Here is a 17084-nt window from a genome sequence, read left to right on the forward strand (position 1 = left end):
CCCAGGCTGGAGTGTAATGTGTGGTCTCGGCTCACATTGCACTCCAACCTCCGCCTCCTGGGTTCAAGCGATTCTCCTGCCTCAGCCTCCCAAGTAGCTGGGACTACAGGTGTGTGCCACCACACCCGGCTAATTTTTGTATTTTTAGTAGAGATGGGGCTTTGTCATGTCGGACAGGCTGGTCTTGAACTCCTGACCTCTTAATCTGCCTGCCTCAGCCTCCCAAAGTGTTGGGATTACAGGCTTGAGCCACCACACCCAGCCTTCTTTTCTCTTTTTTATTCTTTTTTTCTTTGTCCTCTGACTGGATAATTTCAGAAGATCTATATTCAAGTTTACAGATTCTCTCTCCTGTTGAAGTTTACTATTGTGTTATATCACCCAGTCTGGTCTTGAACTCCTGGGCTCAAGCGATCCTCCCACCTTGGCCTCCCAAAGTGCTGAGTTTACAAGCATGAGCCACTGCATCCAGTCAGCCCCAGCACTTTGGGAAGCTGAGGTGGGAGGATCACTTGAGCTCAGGAGTTTGAGACCAGCCTGGGCAATGTACTGAGAACTTGTCTCTATATTAAAAAAAAAAAAGTCTTTGGGAGGCCAAAGCGGGAGGATCACCTGAGGTCAGGAGTTCGAGACCAGCCTGGCCAACATGGCAAAACCCCATCTCTACTAAAAATACAAAAATTAGCCAGGTGTGGTGGCACACACCTGTAGTGGTGGTGCATGCCTGTAGTCCCAGCTACTCAAGAGGCTGAGGCAGGAGAATCATTTGAACTGGGAGATGGAGGTTGCAGTGAGCTGAGATCGCACCAGTGCACTCCAGCCTGGGCAACAGAGTGAGGACTCCATCTTATAAAAGGAAAAAAGAAAGAAAAGAAAAATTCCATATCTGAGTGTTTATTCCTGAGTTTTTGAGATTGTTATTAAGATCATGCTCTACTGTGATGATTTGGGTTTGTTTGATAATCAGAAAAAAGCATATTCTTTTGGGTGTTCAGCCACACTGCTTTGGTGTCACAACTGCACATTGGTTTCACAGCTGCAGGACAAATTTGAGCATCTTAAAATGATTCAACAGGAGGAGATAAGGAAGCTCGAGGAAGAGAAAAAACAACTGGAAGGAGAAATCATAGATTTTTATAAAATGAAAGCTGCCTCTGAAGCACTGCAGACTCAGCTGAGCACTGATACAAAGAAAGACAAACATCGTAAGAAGCAATAGTTTCTCTTACTATTCTGAGAGCCTTATCATTCTACATCCCATCTTCCTGTGAGATTGTCTTTGTAGCATTTAACTCTAATTGCAGTTCTCTTTTTAAAAATTGGCTTGCTTATTGTATATTTTCCCCAACTAAAGCGTGAACTCCTAGCAGGGCGTGGTGGCTCATGCCTGTAATTTCAACACTGTGGGAGGCCGAGGTGGGTCGACTACCTGAGGTCAGGAGTTCGAGACCAGCCTGACCAACATGATGAAACGCTATCTCTACTAAAAATACAAAAATTAGCTAGGCATGGTGGCTGGGACCTGTAATCCCAGCTACTTGGGAGGATGAGGCAGGAGAATCACTTGAACCCTGGAGGTGGAGGTTGCAGTGAGCCGAGATCTCACCATTACACTCCAGCCTGGGCAACAAGAGCAAAACTCCATCTCAAAAAAAAAAAGGGTGAACTTGAAGGCAGGTCCTGTGTCCATCTTTTCAGATTCTGTATCCCAGCACTTAGGACATAGACAAACACGAAGATGACAATCAATATTTGCCAAAATGAAAAAACAAAAGAAACATGTAACATCATGTAAAAGAAGCTGGTTAGGTGGAGAAATTTCTTTACCATAGTCTTGCTTGTGTATCCAGTAGTGACTTTTACATTTTATATCTAAATAGAAGCTGGAGGCTTTGTTGGGTACTCATAGGCATAAAATATTATGTTATTTATTATAGAGTTAAATGCTACAAAGACAAATCTAATTAATAGGCCTATTTTCCTTTTTAAGTTCTACTCATAATTTCTTCATAGTTTTTATGATAAAAGGTTGGATTTTGATTAGAACTCCCATGCTTTTGTGTCAGAATTAAAACTGGTATTAGAATAAATAATTCAAAAGCTAGAGAAAGAGTACAATGAGAAGCCATGAGTTGCATTTGAATTATAATATTATGTCTTACAGATTTGGGGTATATGCTAAAGTTACCAAAGTTGTAGAAAATAAGGCCGGGCATTGTGGCTCACATCTGTAATTCCAGCACTTTGGGAGGCCGAGGTAGACGGATCATTTGAGGTCAGGAGTTCGAGACCAGCCTGGCCAACATGGTGAAACCCCATCTGTACTAATAGTACAAAAATTAGCCAGGCATGATGGTGTGCACCTGTAGTCCTTGCTACTCAGAAAGCTGAGGCAGGAGAATCGCTTGTACCCAGGAGGCAGAGGTTGCAGTGAGCAGAGATTGTGCCACTGCACTCCAGCCTGGGTGACAGAGTGCTATGAGTCACCACACCTGGTATGAGCCACCGTGCCTGGCCCACAATGACTTTTACACATGTTGTTAAATCATCTTACAGATTTTATAATTTGGGGGAAGAAAAGCTTTACTAAATGGTCTTTTAATGGAAACTCTACAAGAACCAGAATCTTTGCTTTGTTCACTTATGTATCCATTCCTAGGCCTAGAAAAATGTCTGACACATAGCGGCAATTATTCATTGAATAAATGGACCCAGCGATAGTACATTAGCTATGCTATATGCATACATTAAAGATGTAGATTATTGACTTTCAAAAGATAATTAATGTAACTTCTTACTGCTTCTGAACATGTTTGTGAGTTATATTGCTGAGGGAACTTTATCTTCTCATTCTTTCATCTTAACCCAGTGTTATAAAATTGAAATCACCAATATTATTCCATATCTAAAATTAATATCTACCTTGTAAAAAATATCACTCTGCTGCATTTGACAATAGACTTTTTAGGTAATAATGATGCAATCCATAGGGTTTTTTGGGGGCACAGAGGGATTCATGCTAACAGAACATTTTATTTTCTATTTTCCCAGAGCTGTAAAACATGAAATTGGGGTAGTATAAGGCATATTTTTACTCTTTTTATAATTTTTTCTAAAAAAAATTAGTGTTTGTTCCCTATATAACTTTTAACTTTATAGGTAAATATTTGTCTCTTTCAGCTCCAGTTTTATGTGAAATAGAGTTTTCAGATTTATGTAGCATGGAAAGTTTTAATACGTCAGAGTTACTGATTTTTGCCATTTTCTCAATTATTTCTTTTTTATCTTTAGTTGATTTTTTTGTAGTGACACATTTTGTTTCTAGTCTCATTTCCTTTTGTTTATATTCTATGTATATTTCGTTTTTTGGTTACTATGAGAATTACATATAACATCCTAGAGTTATAACATTTTAATTTGAATTTATTTCAACTTAAGTTCAATCACATACCAAAATTCTACTGCTATACATATAGCTCTACTCTTTTTATGTTATTGATGTAACAGATTATATCTTTATTCATTGTATACCAGCTAACAGATTTACGGTTACATTTTATGCATTTGCCTTTTTAATTATGTAGAAAATAAAAAGCAGAGTTAGAAACCAAAATTACAATAGGACTGTTTTTATGTTTGTTTATGTATTTACCTTTACCAGAGAGCTTTGTATATTCATACAGCTTGCTTATTTACTTATATAGTTATTGCCTAGAGTTCATTTATTTCAACCTGAAGGACTTAACACTTCTTGAATGGCAAATTCAGGGATAAATGGATTTTTTTTCAGTTTTTAAAAAAAATCCGGAAATCTCTTAATTTCTCCCTCATTTTTGAAGGATAAGTTTTCCAGCTATAGATTTCTCAATTGACAGGTTTCTTCATTATTTTAAATATATAATCCACTGCCTACTGGCCTTCAAGGTTTCTGCTGAGAAATCAGCTGCTAATGTTATCTGGATCCCTATCTGTGAGAGTTGCTCTTCTCTCTGAGTTTTCAACATTCTCCCATTATCTTTTGTTTGTTTGTTTTTGAGACAAATAATTGTACATATTCATGGGATACAGAGTGATATTTTGATACATGTATACAATGTCCAATGATCAAATAAGGATAATTAGCATATCCATCACCTCAAATATTTGTCATTTATTTGTATTGTGAAAGGTCAACATTCTTTCTTCTAGTTTTTTAAATTTATAAACATTTAAATTTTATTACAGAAATTTAAATTTTTTGATTCTGAAAAAGTCGTATATGTATGCAACATCGTTTTATCATTTATTTATATATTTATGCATCTTTCCTTTTAGTTTTGACAGAGATTTTCTATTTTATCATTATTTCAAAAGAACTCTTACCTGTATTTATTTATCAATTATATTTCCCTTGTTTTTTCCTAGTATATTAATTTATTTACTTATCTTCTAAAAATACTCCATATAATCTGTTTATTTTGTTTCCTTTCTATAATTTCTTCAATGATTAGTTCTGTTCTATTTTCCATTAAAATATTTCAATCTCGTATGAATTTTTGTCAGATTAGAAATTTAGGGCATTTCGGGGTAGGAGCCAAGATGGCCGAATAGGAACAGCTCCGGTCTACAGCTCCCAGCGTGAGCGACCCAGAAGACGGGTGATTTCTGCATTTCCATCTGAGCTTTGAAGAGAGCAGTGGTTCTCCCAGCACGCAGCTGGAGATCTGAGAATGGGCAGACTGCCTCCTCAAGTGGGTCCCTGACCCCTGACACCCGAGCAGCCTAACTGGGAGGCACCCCCCAGCAGGGGCACACTGACACCTCACACGGCAGGGTATTCCAACAGACCTGCAGCTGAGGGTCCTGTCTGTTAGAAGGAAAACTAACAAACAGAAAGGACATCCACACCGAAAACCCATCTGTACATCACCATCATCAAAGACCAAAAGTAGATAAAACCACAAAGATGGGGAAAAAACAGAACAGAAAAACTGGAAACTCTAAAACGCAGAGCGCCTCTCCTCCTCCAAAGGAATGCAGTTCCTCACCAGCAACGGAACAAAGCTGGATGGAGAATGATTTTGACGAGCTGAGAGCAGAAGGCTTCAGACGATCAAATTACTCTGAGCTACGGGAGGATATTCAAACCAAAGGCAAAGAAGTTGAAAACTTTGAAAAAAATCTAGACGAATGTATAACTAGAATAACCAATACAGAGAAGTGCTTAAAGGAGCTGATGGAGCTGAAAACCAAGGCTCGAGAACTACGTGAAGAATGCAGAAGCCTCAGGAGCCGATGCGATCAACTGGAAGAAAGGGTATCAGCAATGGAAGATGAAATGAATGAAATGAAGCGAGAAGGGAAGTTTAGAGAAAAAAGAATAAAAAGAAATGAGCAAAGCCTCCAAGAAATATGGGACTATGTGAAAAGACCAAATCTACGTCTGATTGGTGTACCTGAAAGTGATGCGGAGAATGGAACCAAGTTGGAAAACACTCTGCAGGATATTATCCAGGAGAACTTCCCCAATCTAGCAAGGCAGGCCAACGTTCAGATTCAGGAAATACAGAGAACGCCACAAAGATACTCCTCGAGAAGAGCAACTCCAAGACACATAATTGTCAGATTCAACAAAGTTGAAATGAAGGAAAAAATGTTAAGGGCAGCCAGAGAGAAAGGTCAGGTTACCCTCAAAGGGAAGCCCATCAGACTAACAGCGGATCTCTCGGCAGAAACCCTGCAAGCCAGAAGAGAGTGGGGGCCAATATTCAACATTCTTAAAGAAAAGAATTTTCAACCCAGAATTTCATATCCAGCCAAACTAAGCTTCATAAGTGAAGGAGAAATAAAATACTTTACAGACAAGCAAATGCTGACCGATTTTGTCATCACCAGGCCTGCCCTAAAAGAGCTCCTGAAGGAAGCGCTAAACATGGAAAGGAACAACCGGTACCAGCCGCTGCAAAATCATGCCAAAATGTAAAGACCATCGAGACTAGGAAGAAACTGCATCAACTAACGAGCAAAATCACCAGCTAACATCATAATGACACGATCAAATTCACACATAACAATATTAACTTTAAATGTAAATGGACTAAATTCTCCAATTAAAAGATACAGACTGGCAAGTTGGATAAAGAGTCAAGACCCATCAGTGTGCTGTATTCAGGAAACCCATCTCACGTGCAGAGACACACATAGGCTCAAAATAAAAGGATAGACGAAGATCTACCAAGCAAATGGAAAACAAAAAAAGGCAGGGGTTGCAATCCTAGTCTCTGATAAAACAGACTTTAAACCAACAAAGATCAAAAGAGACAAAGAAGGCCATTACATAATGGTAAAGGGAGCAATTCAACAAGAAGAGCTAACTATCCTAAATATATATGCACCCAATACAGGAGCACCCAGATTCATAAAGCAAGTCCTGAGTGACCTACAAAGAGACTTAGACTCCCACACATTAATAATGGGAGACTTTAACACACCACTGTCAACATTAGACAGATCAACGAGACAGAAAGTCAACAAGGATACCCAGGAATTGAACTCAGCTCTGCACCAAGCGGACCTAATAGACATCTACAGAACTCTCCACCCCAAATCAACAGAATATACATTTTTTTCAGCACCACACCACACCTATTCCAAAATTGACCACATACTTGGAAGTAAAGCTCTCCTCAGCAAATGTAAAAGAACAGAAATTATAACAAACTATCTGTCAGACCACAGTGCAATCAAACTAGAACTCAGGATTAAGAATCTCACTCAAAGCCGCTCAACTACATGGAAACTGAACAACCTGCTCCTGAATGACTACTGGGTACATAACGAAATGAAGGCAGAAATAAAGATGTTCTTTGAAACCAATGAGAACAAAGACACAACATACCAGAATCTCTGGGATGCATTCAAAGCAGTGTGTAGAGGGAAATTTATAGCACTAAATGCCCACAAGAGAAAGCAGGAAAGATCCAAAATTGACACCCTAACATCACAATTAAAAGAACTAGAAAAGCAAGAGCAAACACATTCAAAAGCTAGCAGAAGGCAAGAAATAACTAAAATCAGAGCAGAACTGAAGGAAATAGAGACACAAAAAACCCTTCAAAAAATCAATGAATCCAGGAGCTGGTTTTTTGAAAGGATCAACAAAATTGATAGACCGCTAGGAAGACTAATAAAGAAAAAAAGAGAGAAGAATCAAATAGACACAATAAAAAATGATAAAGGGGATATCACCACCGATCCCACAGAAATACAAACTACCATCAGAGAATAATACAAACACCTCTATGCAAATAAACTAGAAAATCTAGAAGAAATGGATAAATTCCTCGACACATACACTCTCCCAAGACTAAACCAGGAAGAAGTTGAATCTCTGAATAGACCAATAACAGGAGCTGAAATTGTGGCAATAATCAATAGTTTACCAACCAAAAAGAGTCCAGGACCAGATGGATTCACAGCCGAATTCTACCAGAGGTACAAGGAGGAACTGGTACCATTCCTTCTGAAACTATTCCAATCAATAGAAAAAGAGGGAATCCTCCCTAACTCATTTTATGAGGCCAGCATCATTCTGATACCAAAGCCGGGCAGAGACACAACCAAAAAAGAGAATTTTAGACCAATATCCTTGATGAACATTGATGCAAAAATCCTCAATAAAATACTGGCAAACCGAATCCAGCAGCACATCAAAAAGCTTATCCACCATGATCAAGTGGGCTTCATCCCTGGGATGCAAGGCTGGTTCAATATACACAAATCAATAAATGTAATCCAGCATATAAACAGAGCCAAAGACAAAAACCACATGATTATCTCAATAGATGCAGAAAAAGCCTTTGACAAAATTCAACAACCCTTCATGCTAAAAACTCTCAATAAATTAGGTATTGATGGGATGTATTTCAAAATAATAAGAGCTATCTATGACAAACCCACAGCCAATATCATACTGAATGGGCAAAAACTGGAAGCATTCCCTTTGAAAATTGGCACAAGACAGGGATGCCCTCTCTCACCACTCCTATTCAACATAGTGTTGGAAGTTCTGGCCAGGGCAATCAGGCAGGAGAAGGAAATAAAGGGTATTCAGTTAGGAAAAGAGGAAGTCAAATTGTCCCTGTTTGCAGACGACATGATTGTTTATCTAGAAAACCCCATCGTCTCAACCCAAAATCTCCTTAAGCTGATAAGCAACTTCAGCAAAGTCTCAGGATACAAAATCAATGTACAAAAATCACAAGCATTCCTATACACCAACAACAGACAAACAGAGAGCCAAATCATGAGTGAACTCCCATTCACAATTGCTTCAAAGAGAATAAAATACCTAGGAATCCAACTTACAAGGGATGTGAAGGACCTCTTCAAGGAGAACTACAAACCACTGCTCAAGGAAATAAAAGAGGATACAAACAAATGGAAGAACATTCCATGCTCATGGGTAGGAAGAATCAATATCGTGAAAATGGCCATACTGCCCAAGGTAATTTACAGATTCAATGCCATCCCCATCAAGCTACCAATGACTTTCTTCACAGAATTGGAAAAAACTACTTTAAAGTTCATATGGAACCAAAAAAGAGCCCGCATCGCCAAGTCAATCCTAAGCCAAAAGAACAAAGCTGGAGGCATCACACTACCTGACTTCAAACTATACTACAAGGCTACAGTAACCAAAACAGCATGGTACTGGTACCAAAACAGAGATATAGATCAATGGAACAGAACAGAGCCCTCAGAAATAACGCCACTTACCTACAACTATCTGATCTTTGACAAACCTGAGATAAACAAGCAATGGGGAAAGGATTCCCTATTTAATAAATGGTGCTGGGAAAACTGGCTAGCCATATGTAGAAAGCTGAAACTGGATCCCTTCCTTACACCTTATACAAAAATCAATGCAAGATGGATTAAAGATGTAAATGTTAGACCTAAAACCATAAAAACCCTAGAAGAAAACCTAGGCATTACCATTCAGGACATAGGCGTGGGCAAGGACTTCATGTCCAAAACACCAAAAGCAATGGCAACAAAAGCCAAAATTGACAAATGGGATCTAATTAAACTAAAGAGCTTCTGCACAGCAAAAGAAACTACCATCAGAGTGAACAGGCAACCTACAAAATGGGAGAAAATTTTCGCAACCTACTCATCTGACAAAGGGCTAATATCCAGAATCTACAATGAACTCAAACAAATTTACAAGAAAAAAACAAACAACCCCATCAAAAAGTGGGCAAAGGACATGAACAAACACTTCTCAAAAGAAGACATTTATGCAGCCAAAAAACACATGAAAAAATGCTCATCATCACTGGCCATCAGAGAAATGCAAATCAAAACCACTATGAGATATCATCTCACACCAGTTAGAATGGCAATCATTAAAAAGTCAGGAAACAACAGGTGCTGGAGAGGATGTGGAGAAATAGGAACACTTTTACACTGTTGGTGGGACTGTAAACTAGTTCAACCATTGTGGAAGTCAGTGTGGCGATTCCTCAGGGATCTAGAACTAGAAATACCATTTGACCCAGCCATCCCATTAATGGGTATATACCCAAATGACTATAAATCATGCTGCTATAAAGACACGTGCACACGTATGTTTATTGCGGCATTATTCACAATAGCAAAGACTTGGAACCAACCCAAATGTCCAACAATGATAGACTGGATTAAGAAAATGTGGCACATATACACCATGGAATACTATGCAGCCATAAAAAATGATGAGTTCATGTCCTTTGTAGGGACATGGATGAAACTGGAAACCATCATTCTCAGTAAACTATCGCAAGAACAAAAAAACCAAACACCGCATATTCTCACTCATAGGTGGGAATTGAACAATGAGATCACATGGACACAGGAAGGGGAATATCACACTCTGGGGACTGTGGTGGGGGGGGGGAGGGATAGCATTGGGAGATATACCTAATGCTAGATGATGAGTTAGTGGGTGCAGCGCACCAGCATGGCACATGTATACATATGTAACTAACCTGCACAATGTGCACATGTACCCTAAAACTTAAAGTATAATTAAAAAAAAAAAAAGAAAAAAAAAGATAAGAAAAAGATTCAAAAATAAGATATTTTTCTATATTTATAGCATTAAAAACATTCAACCACAGAAATCTATCCCAATAAAGTCTATTTGTGTATTCTATAGAAAAAAAAAAAAAGAAATTTAGGGCATTTCTTAATTTCTCTATATTCTAGCTTTTGACTTTTTTTTTCTGACCTAAGAGGTATTTAGAGCACATTTTAGATTTTTTATTTTGACTAATCATTTAAAATGTATACTAATCTTCAATTTAAATAAAAAAACTAGTCTATAGTGACAAAAATTACAAATGAGCCTAACTAATAAATTATCAGCTGTGTTTATATGTATAAGCATGCACAGATTTTGGTAAATATGTACATAGTATATTGGTGAGCTTATTTTTATCATTCTTAACTCATTGTGTAGTCTAAACGTTGGGGAAAAAATAAAATACAATAATCAGATGGTGTGAATAAGAAAATTGTTCTAATGTTTGTAAACCAAGCAACTGTTTTAACTGCTCCCCTCTTCCTGATTGACTTCTAAAAGGGATTAATCCATATTGGGTCGTATCATATATGTCACGGTATAACATCTCCAGCTATAAAATGGAAATTTGAGAATAACTTTCCTGCTACTCAGATACATTTTATTTCAAAAACATACACTAAGGTGTTGCTGTTGGATCTTTCCAAAAACATATTCACACAGAACTTTCAATCATACTGAGCCATATTTGAACAATCTTTCAAGGTCAGCTCTGGCATAAGCTAACATTATACCATTTAACTCAGAAATTTCTTTAGTATTTGATTAATGGGTTTATGTTTGATATGTAATGTAATTTTCTAATGCTAAATCAAGTGGTAATTTTGTTAGTCAAGTTGATTTAGTGGCTTGGGAAGAAAGCTTTTAATGTTCCCCTAATTTTTCTTACCTTTGACATGATCCTTCACATGTCTTATTTTGCTTAGTGATTTTTCTTTTTTTTTTTTTTTGAGACAGGGTCTTACTCTACCACCCAGGCTTGAGTGCAGTGGAGCGATCACAGCTCATTGCAGCCTTGACCTCCCAGACTCAAGCTATTCTTCCACCTCAGCCTCCCAAGTAGCTGGTACTACAGGCACATGCCACCAAACTTGGCTAATTTTTGTATTTTTTGTAGAGACAGAGTTTTGCCAAATTCTCAGGCTGGTCTGGAATTTCTGGGCTCAAGTAATCCTGCCTTGGCCTCCCAACATGCTGATATTACAGACATAAGCCAGAGTACCTGGCCAGTTTTCTTTTTAAAAAAATCTATTGGTTATGAATTTGAAGCCTTCCTTTTCATAGCTGTGCTCCTTAATTGGGAGCAAATATGAATGGACCACAACTTAGCCAATTTTCTATATACGATCTTTGCCATCCTAATTTAAAGGAATATTAATTCTTTCTTTTCCTCTTTCATTCCACAAACCTGTATTGACTACATCTAAGTTCTAAATGGTGCACTGGATGTTGAAAAAGTTGATGATGAGCAAGAACAAAATTCCTCCTTTCAGGAGACTTACAGTTCAATATGGGAAATATAATTTGTAAAAATATAAAAGTGCAATTGTGTTACATGCTGTACGAAGTACATGTTGACGTGTGAGTATATAATAAATGGGCTGGAGGCCAGAGGATTGCCAAAGAGAATGGGCCTCCTGCTGAGATGAAAAGTTGAACAGGGATTAGTTGGCGAAAGTGGAGGGACGATCCTTTCTAGGCAGGAGGAAGAACATGTACAGAATCTCTGAGGTGTGATGCAACAAAGTCTATATAAAAAACTGAAGAAAGGTCTAATGTGGCTTAAATACAGAAGCTAGTAGGAGAGGAGTTGAAAAGAGGCTGGAGAAGTAGAAAGTGTCTGCATTCTGCAGGAACTTATATCGTATAAAAAGAATTTCTCTTTATTCTAAGTGCAATGTGAAGCCAATGAAGTGCTTTAAACAGGTGATGTGATTTGATTGAATTTATTACTTCACTTAACACATATTCATTACATGCCCACTGTTTGTCAGATATTGCTGTAGCCCCTGGTGATACAGTAGGGAATAAAACAGGCAAAAGTCCCTGTCCTCTTGCAGCTTATAATGGACTGCAATGTTTAATATGTCAGAGGAGGTCCACGGAGGAGTGACTTCTAAGCAAGAATCTGAAAAAAATGAGGATATCTAAGGAGGGAACAAATGGTTCAAAAGCCCTATAATTGCAAGCAGGCATGATGAAGCAATTGTAGTTGTCCTGACTCTCAGCACCGTGGAACTCAAAGGAGATGGAAAGATTCTTTCTCTCCCTCATATATTTTCTCTCTTTCTGTCTATATATATAGAATATGAGACATTTCCCTAATCATTATGTGTAATTACAATTACATATATATGTATGTAATATATAAACATATATATATGTAATTGTAATTACACATAATGAATAGGGAAATGTCTCATATTCTTCTACTCAGAAATAAGCAATATAGCAATTACTGTTTTTTACATTTTACAGTTACAGTTTCAGAGAAAGTTTGATATTTATCTAAAATTTTTCAAAGTATGAACTTTTTCATTTGGCAAACCATAATTGTACATATTCTTGGGATACAGAGTGATATTTCTTTACATGTATAGAATGTGTAGTGATCAAATCAGGGTAATTTCCACTAATTTAAAATGCCACCTTTATGTTATTGTAATTTATATATATACTATATATATATATACACACACACATATATATATACATGTCCACATACAGTGTGTGTGTGCACATGTACACACATGCATATGTGTATGTAATGCTCAGTATAAGCAATGTGCACAAATAAAATTAGCTAACAGAGATAGTATAGAGTGAGAGGAGAGGCAGATTAATCTTTGAGGAAAAGCAGAATTTTATGGCTGAATGGAGAAAGCTGAGGTGGTTTCTAAGATGGAGAATAAGACGAAAAATGTAAGTATGTTGTTTGACTGAATTCAAGAAAGAAGGGTAAAAGAGAAGAAAGTAGTGGTCTTATCATTAAATGCCACAGAGAGGTAAAGATAAAAGCAACATATTGTTTTGGGTTTGGTAATTTAAGGGTTACCAAATTCCATTTTGGAGGAGGAACAGATTCCATGTCCACTAGAACGGAATGAACAAGAAATGGAGTAGGAAAATAGGTAGTTTTTCAAAAGTTTTCAAAAATATGAAAAGAAGAAATGAAATGGTACTTGGAAGAGATTGTTGAAATGGGAGAGACTATGGTGGCTTGTTTAGAAGCAGTTGAGATAGATCTAATTGAGATAGAGATATTGACTACATAAACAAAAGAATGACAAATTAATAGTGTAATGGATAACTTGACTTTGGCAAATATTGTGAATTTTTGTGAAAGTACAACTAAAAGGCAATGTCGCTCCAATAATCACCAGAGTAATCAATTTGCTTATTGCTGTCCCTTTAAATATAGTTCTCTGGTATCAACTAACATGTTTTTAACTAATGATGCTTCTTAAAGAAAAGAGAAAAGACCTTTTTCTTTCTTTCAGTCTTCAATGATTCACTGATTCATCTCGCTCCACCAAAGATAAATGAAATCTACATCTCTTATACATTAACAATGCATGACAATTTATAAATAGCTAAATTTTTGGAGCTAACTTTAAGTACCTGAATGGAATTTAATCAACCCACTAATCTCCTTCTCACTTCTCAGTTATTTATCAAGTTTATGTCAAGGGACAAGGAAAAATTATCCAAACATTGTTTAAAACAATCATCATTAATTAGTAACACTTATCCAGGGGGGTTTTTGACCTTTCCCCCACTCAAGGATTATTCTAATGTCAGAGTAGAATAAAAAATAAGTGCAGCGATGTTGACTCTTCCAAGCTTAACATTTCTCACAAGTCAATTAGCTTTGTACTGGGAGGAGGGCGTGAAGGGCTGCTTGCGGTAGTTGTGTAGCAGCAGCACAATGGCCGCAGACAAGGAAAACAGTTTCTAGGAATTCCTCATATATAATTTTATATTTTTGACAAGATTAATGACCCATGCTCCCTTCCTCTCCATTTCTTTTTTTGGAATTCTGTTGGTATGTAGTTACTATATTTTATTAAAGGAAATTAGCCTTATCTCTTATTATATTTTATTAAAGAAAATTATTATATTATTCCTTTATATTTTTATTAAAGGATTTTATTATTATTAAAGGAAATTAGCCTTATCTCTTATTATATTTTTTATGACCTTCAAAGTAGTGTCTCTGCTTAAAAGTGTACCCTGGCCGGGCGTGGTGGCTCACACCTGTAATTCCAGCACTTTGGGAGGCCGAGGCGGGTGGATCACGAGGTCAGGAGATCGAGACCATCCTGGCTAACACGGTGAAACCGCATCTGTACTAAAAATACAAAAAATTAGCAGGGCATAGTGGCGGGCGCCTGTAGTCCCAGCTACTCAGGAGGCTGAGGCAGGAGAATGGCGTGAACCCGGCAGACAGAGCTTGCGGTGAGCTGAGATCGCACCGCTGCACTCCAGCCTGAGTGACAGAGCAAGACTCCGTCTCAAAAAAAAAAAGTGTACCCTGAAGCACACATCAAGCGACATGTAGAGTTCATAAATTCTGGCCAAATGGTCATACCTCAAACCTCATCAGCACTAAGGCTCTTTACTTGCACTGACAAATATGAACGCTGGGGAATTTGAAAATGATATATAATATATAATATATATATATAATAGATATATTATATAATATATGTAATAGATATACAATATATAATATTACATATAATAGATATATAATATTATGTATAATAGATATATAATATTATATATATAATAGATATATAATATTATAGATATCTATTATATATAATAGATATATAATATTATAGATCTATATAACTTTCCATGTGATTTTCCTCTTAATTTTTTTCTAGCTGATCCATATGAATTCCTCTTATTAAGAAAAATAAAGCATCCAGGATTCAATGAAGAACTGACTATCACCTTGTTAATCATTCAGAAACATGTTGCAGACTTAAGCCATTTTTGATATAGATACTGAAACAATTACTTGCTAAGAGCAAACTTGAAGGTATGGATAAGGCCCTGAGTCATCTTCCTGAGCTGAATGATAGTTAAGCTGAATGTACGTATAAAATATGATTTTCTAACCACTTGCTCGCCAACAAGGAAAACTTTTAAGTAGAGCAGAACCTGAATAGACAAGACATTTCTTTCTTTTGGTAGAAAATGATTTACCATCACTGTCTAGTTAATTGTAGACTAGGTAATTTTAACCTTGTGATTTATTGCCAGAGACATTTTCTTCTGTACTGTAAAGTGTGTGTCAAAAAAAAATAACGATTTTGGAGGATTAGGGGAGTTTGATAAATTGCCTGCAATTCTGGCAGTATGAACTGCATATTAATTTCTCTCTTTCAAGAACATTTTTATTTATTAATTCCTTACAAAAACTCCCTAAACTTTGGAACAGCTCTCAATTGCCTGCATTCTTTTTTTTCTTATTATGGTAGTCTTCTAGAGATTTGGCTTGCATCTATGAATAAGCCAGGACATCTTCAGAAATTGTCTGATTAAAAACACCACCAATGGAGTTTCATTAAATTTGTATTGCTCTGACTAGTGAAACACACACATCTATGTTGCTGAGGATATTTTACTGCAGTTTGAGTTGTAATAATAGCTCTGTTTAAGATCCGTCAGTCACTTGAATCTTCTGTAAGGCTTTGTATGTTAGAAGTTAATTTGCTTTCTTACAAGGCCACATTCTATCTTGTAACTAAACAACTGAATTTTATGTCTTAGCATAGATGGTTTATTACTTTCTGGTTTTTCTTTAGTAAGAATCCTATAAAAACACTAGTATTTTTCTCTGAGTTTAAAATTCAACACATGCCTACTGATATGGTTAGGCTTTGTATCCCCACCTGAATCTCATCTTGAATTGTAATCCCCATAGCCCCCATAATCCCCACAGGTCAAGGGAGAGACCAGGTGGAGGCAATTGAATCATGGGGGCAGTTTCCCCTGTGCTGTTCTTGTGATAGTGAGTTCTCACGAGATTTGATGGTTTTATAAGGGATTCTTTCCCCTTTGCTCGGCACTTCTTCATGCTGCCTTGCGAAGAAGCTGGCTGGCTTCCTCTTTGTCTTCCGCCATGATTGTAGATTTCCTGAGGCCTCCCAAGCTGTGCTGAACTGTGAGCCAATTAAACTTCTTTCCTTTATAAATTACCCAGTCTTGGGCAGTTCTTTATAGCAGTATGAAAACAGACAAATACACCTACTATGTAAAACTTAAAATACAAAAAAACAAAACATTATCTCACTAACATAGGAGCTAATATTTTGGTGTACTTTGTTTAGTATTTTATATTAAAAATATGTACATATATTTATATATAATTAAGAACATGTATGTACAATCGTGCATACATCATGTACATACATCTACTTAAGAAAATAGCTATGTAATATACCATTACACAATGAGATTATAATTTTTTCTCCATTTCTTTATTGTAATTTATCATTTTCTACTTTTTTGTTTTCTCATTTTTATTGCATAATATTTAATTATGCAAAAAATACATTAAATTCATTGAAAATATATAGTGTAGCTATAAGAATAAAGAACGATGGTAAAACAAATGCCAATACCCACTACCTGACTTAAAGAATATGATACTATTTTTTTCCAATTGAAATCCCCTCAACTACTCAGAATTACTGCTATCCCTTTTATCCTTTCATTAATTTTCTTCTAGTTTTCTCACATGTGAATCTATTTCTAAATACATTTCTTTATTTTGCAAGTTTTTGGACTTCATATAAATGTAACCATATTGCATATATTCTTCTTCAGCTTCTTACTTTTTCACTAAACAATATGTTTTGCTGATACTTACATTCATATGTACAGTAATAGTTGATTTATTTTAATGGCTATATATTATTCCATTGTTAGAATACACCAGGATTTATTTTTACTTATTTTTTTT

General features: G+C 36.5%; 2 protein-coding genes across 2 annotated transcripts in view; both read left to right on the forward strand.

The window, feature by feature from the left end:
• The first annotated feature begins 855 nt into the window (after nt 1-855).
• On the forward strand, nt 856-15576 carry LOC129393896 (putative RNA-binding regulatory peptide). The gene is made up of 2 exons (XM_057299815.1): nt 856-1205; nt 14998-15576. Exons 1-2 carry the CDS (start codon nt 929-931, stop codon nt 15111-15113), a joined length of 393 nt encoding a protein of 130 aa, XP_057155798.1. The 5' UTR covers nt 856-928; the 3' UTR covers nt 15114-15576.
• LOC129393798 (olfactory receptor 4F3/4F16/4F29) overlaps nt 15134-17084 on the forward strand; it is a 28514-nt gene continuing 26563 nt past the window's right edge. The window contains exon 1 of the mRNA XM_057299814.1: nt 15134-15209. The gene's annotated coding sequence lies outside the window, so the exon portion shown is untranslated. The remainder of the gene's footprint in view (nt 15210-17084) is intronic.

This window comes from Pan paniscus, chromosome 15 (genome assembly GCF_029289425.2).
Source record: "Pan paniscus chromosome 15, NHGRI_mPanPan1-v2.0_pri, whole genome shotgun sequence".
Lineage (NCBI taxonomy): Eukaryota > Metazoa > Chordata > Mammalia > Primates > Hominidae > Pan > Pan paniscus.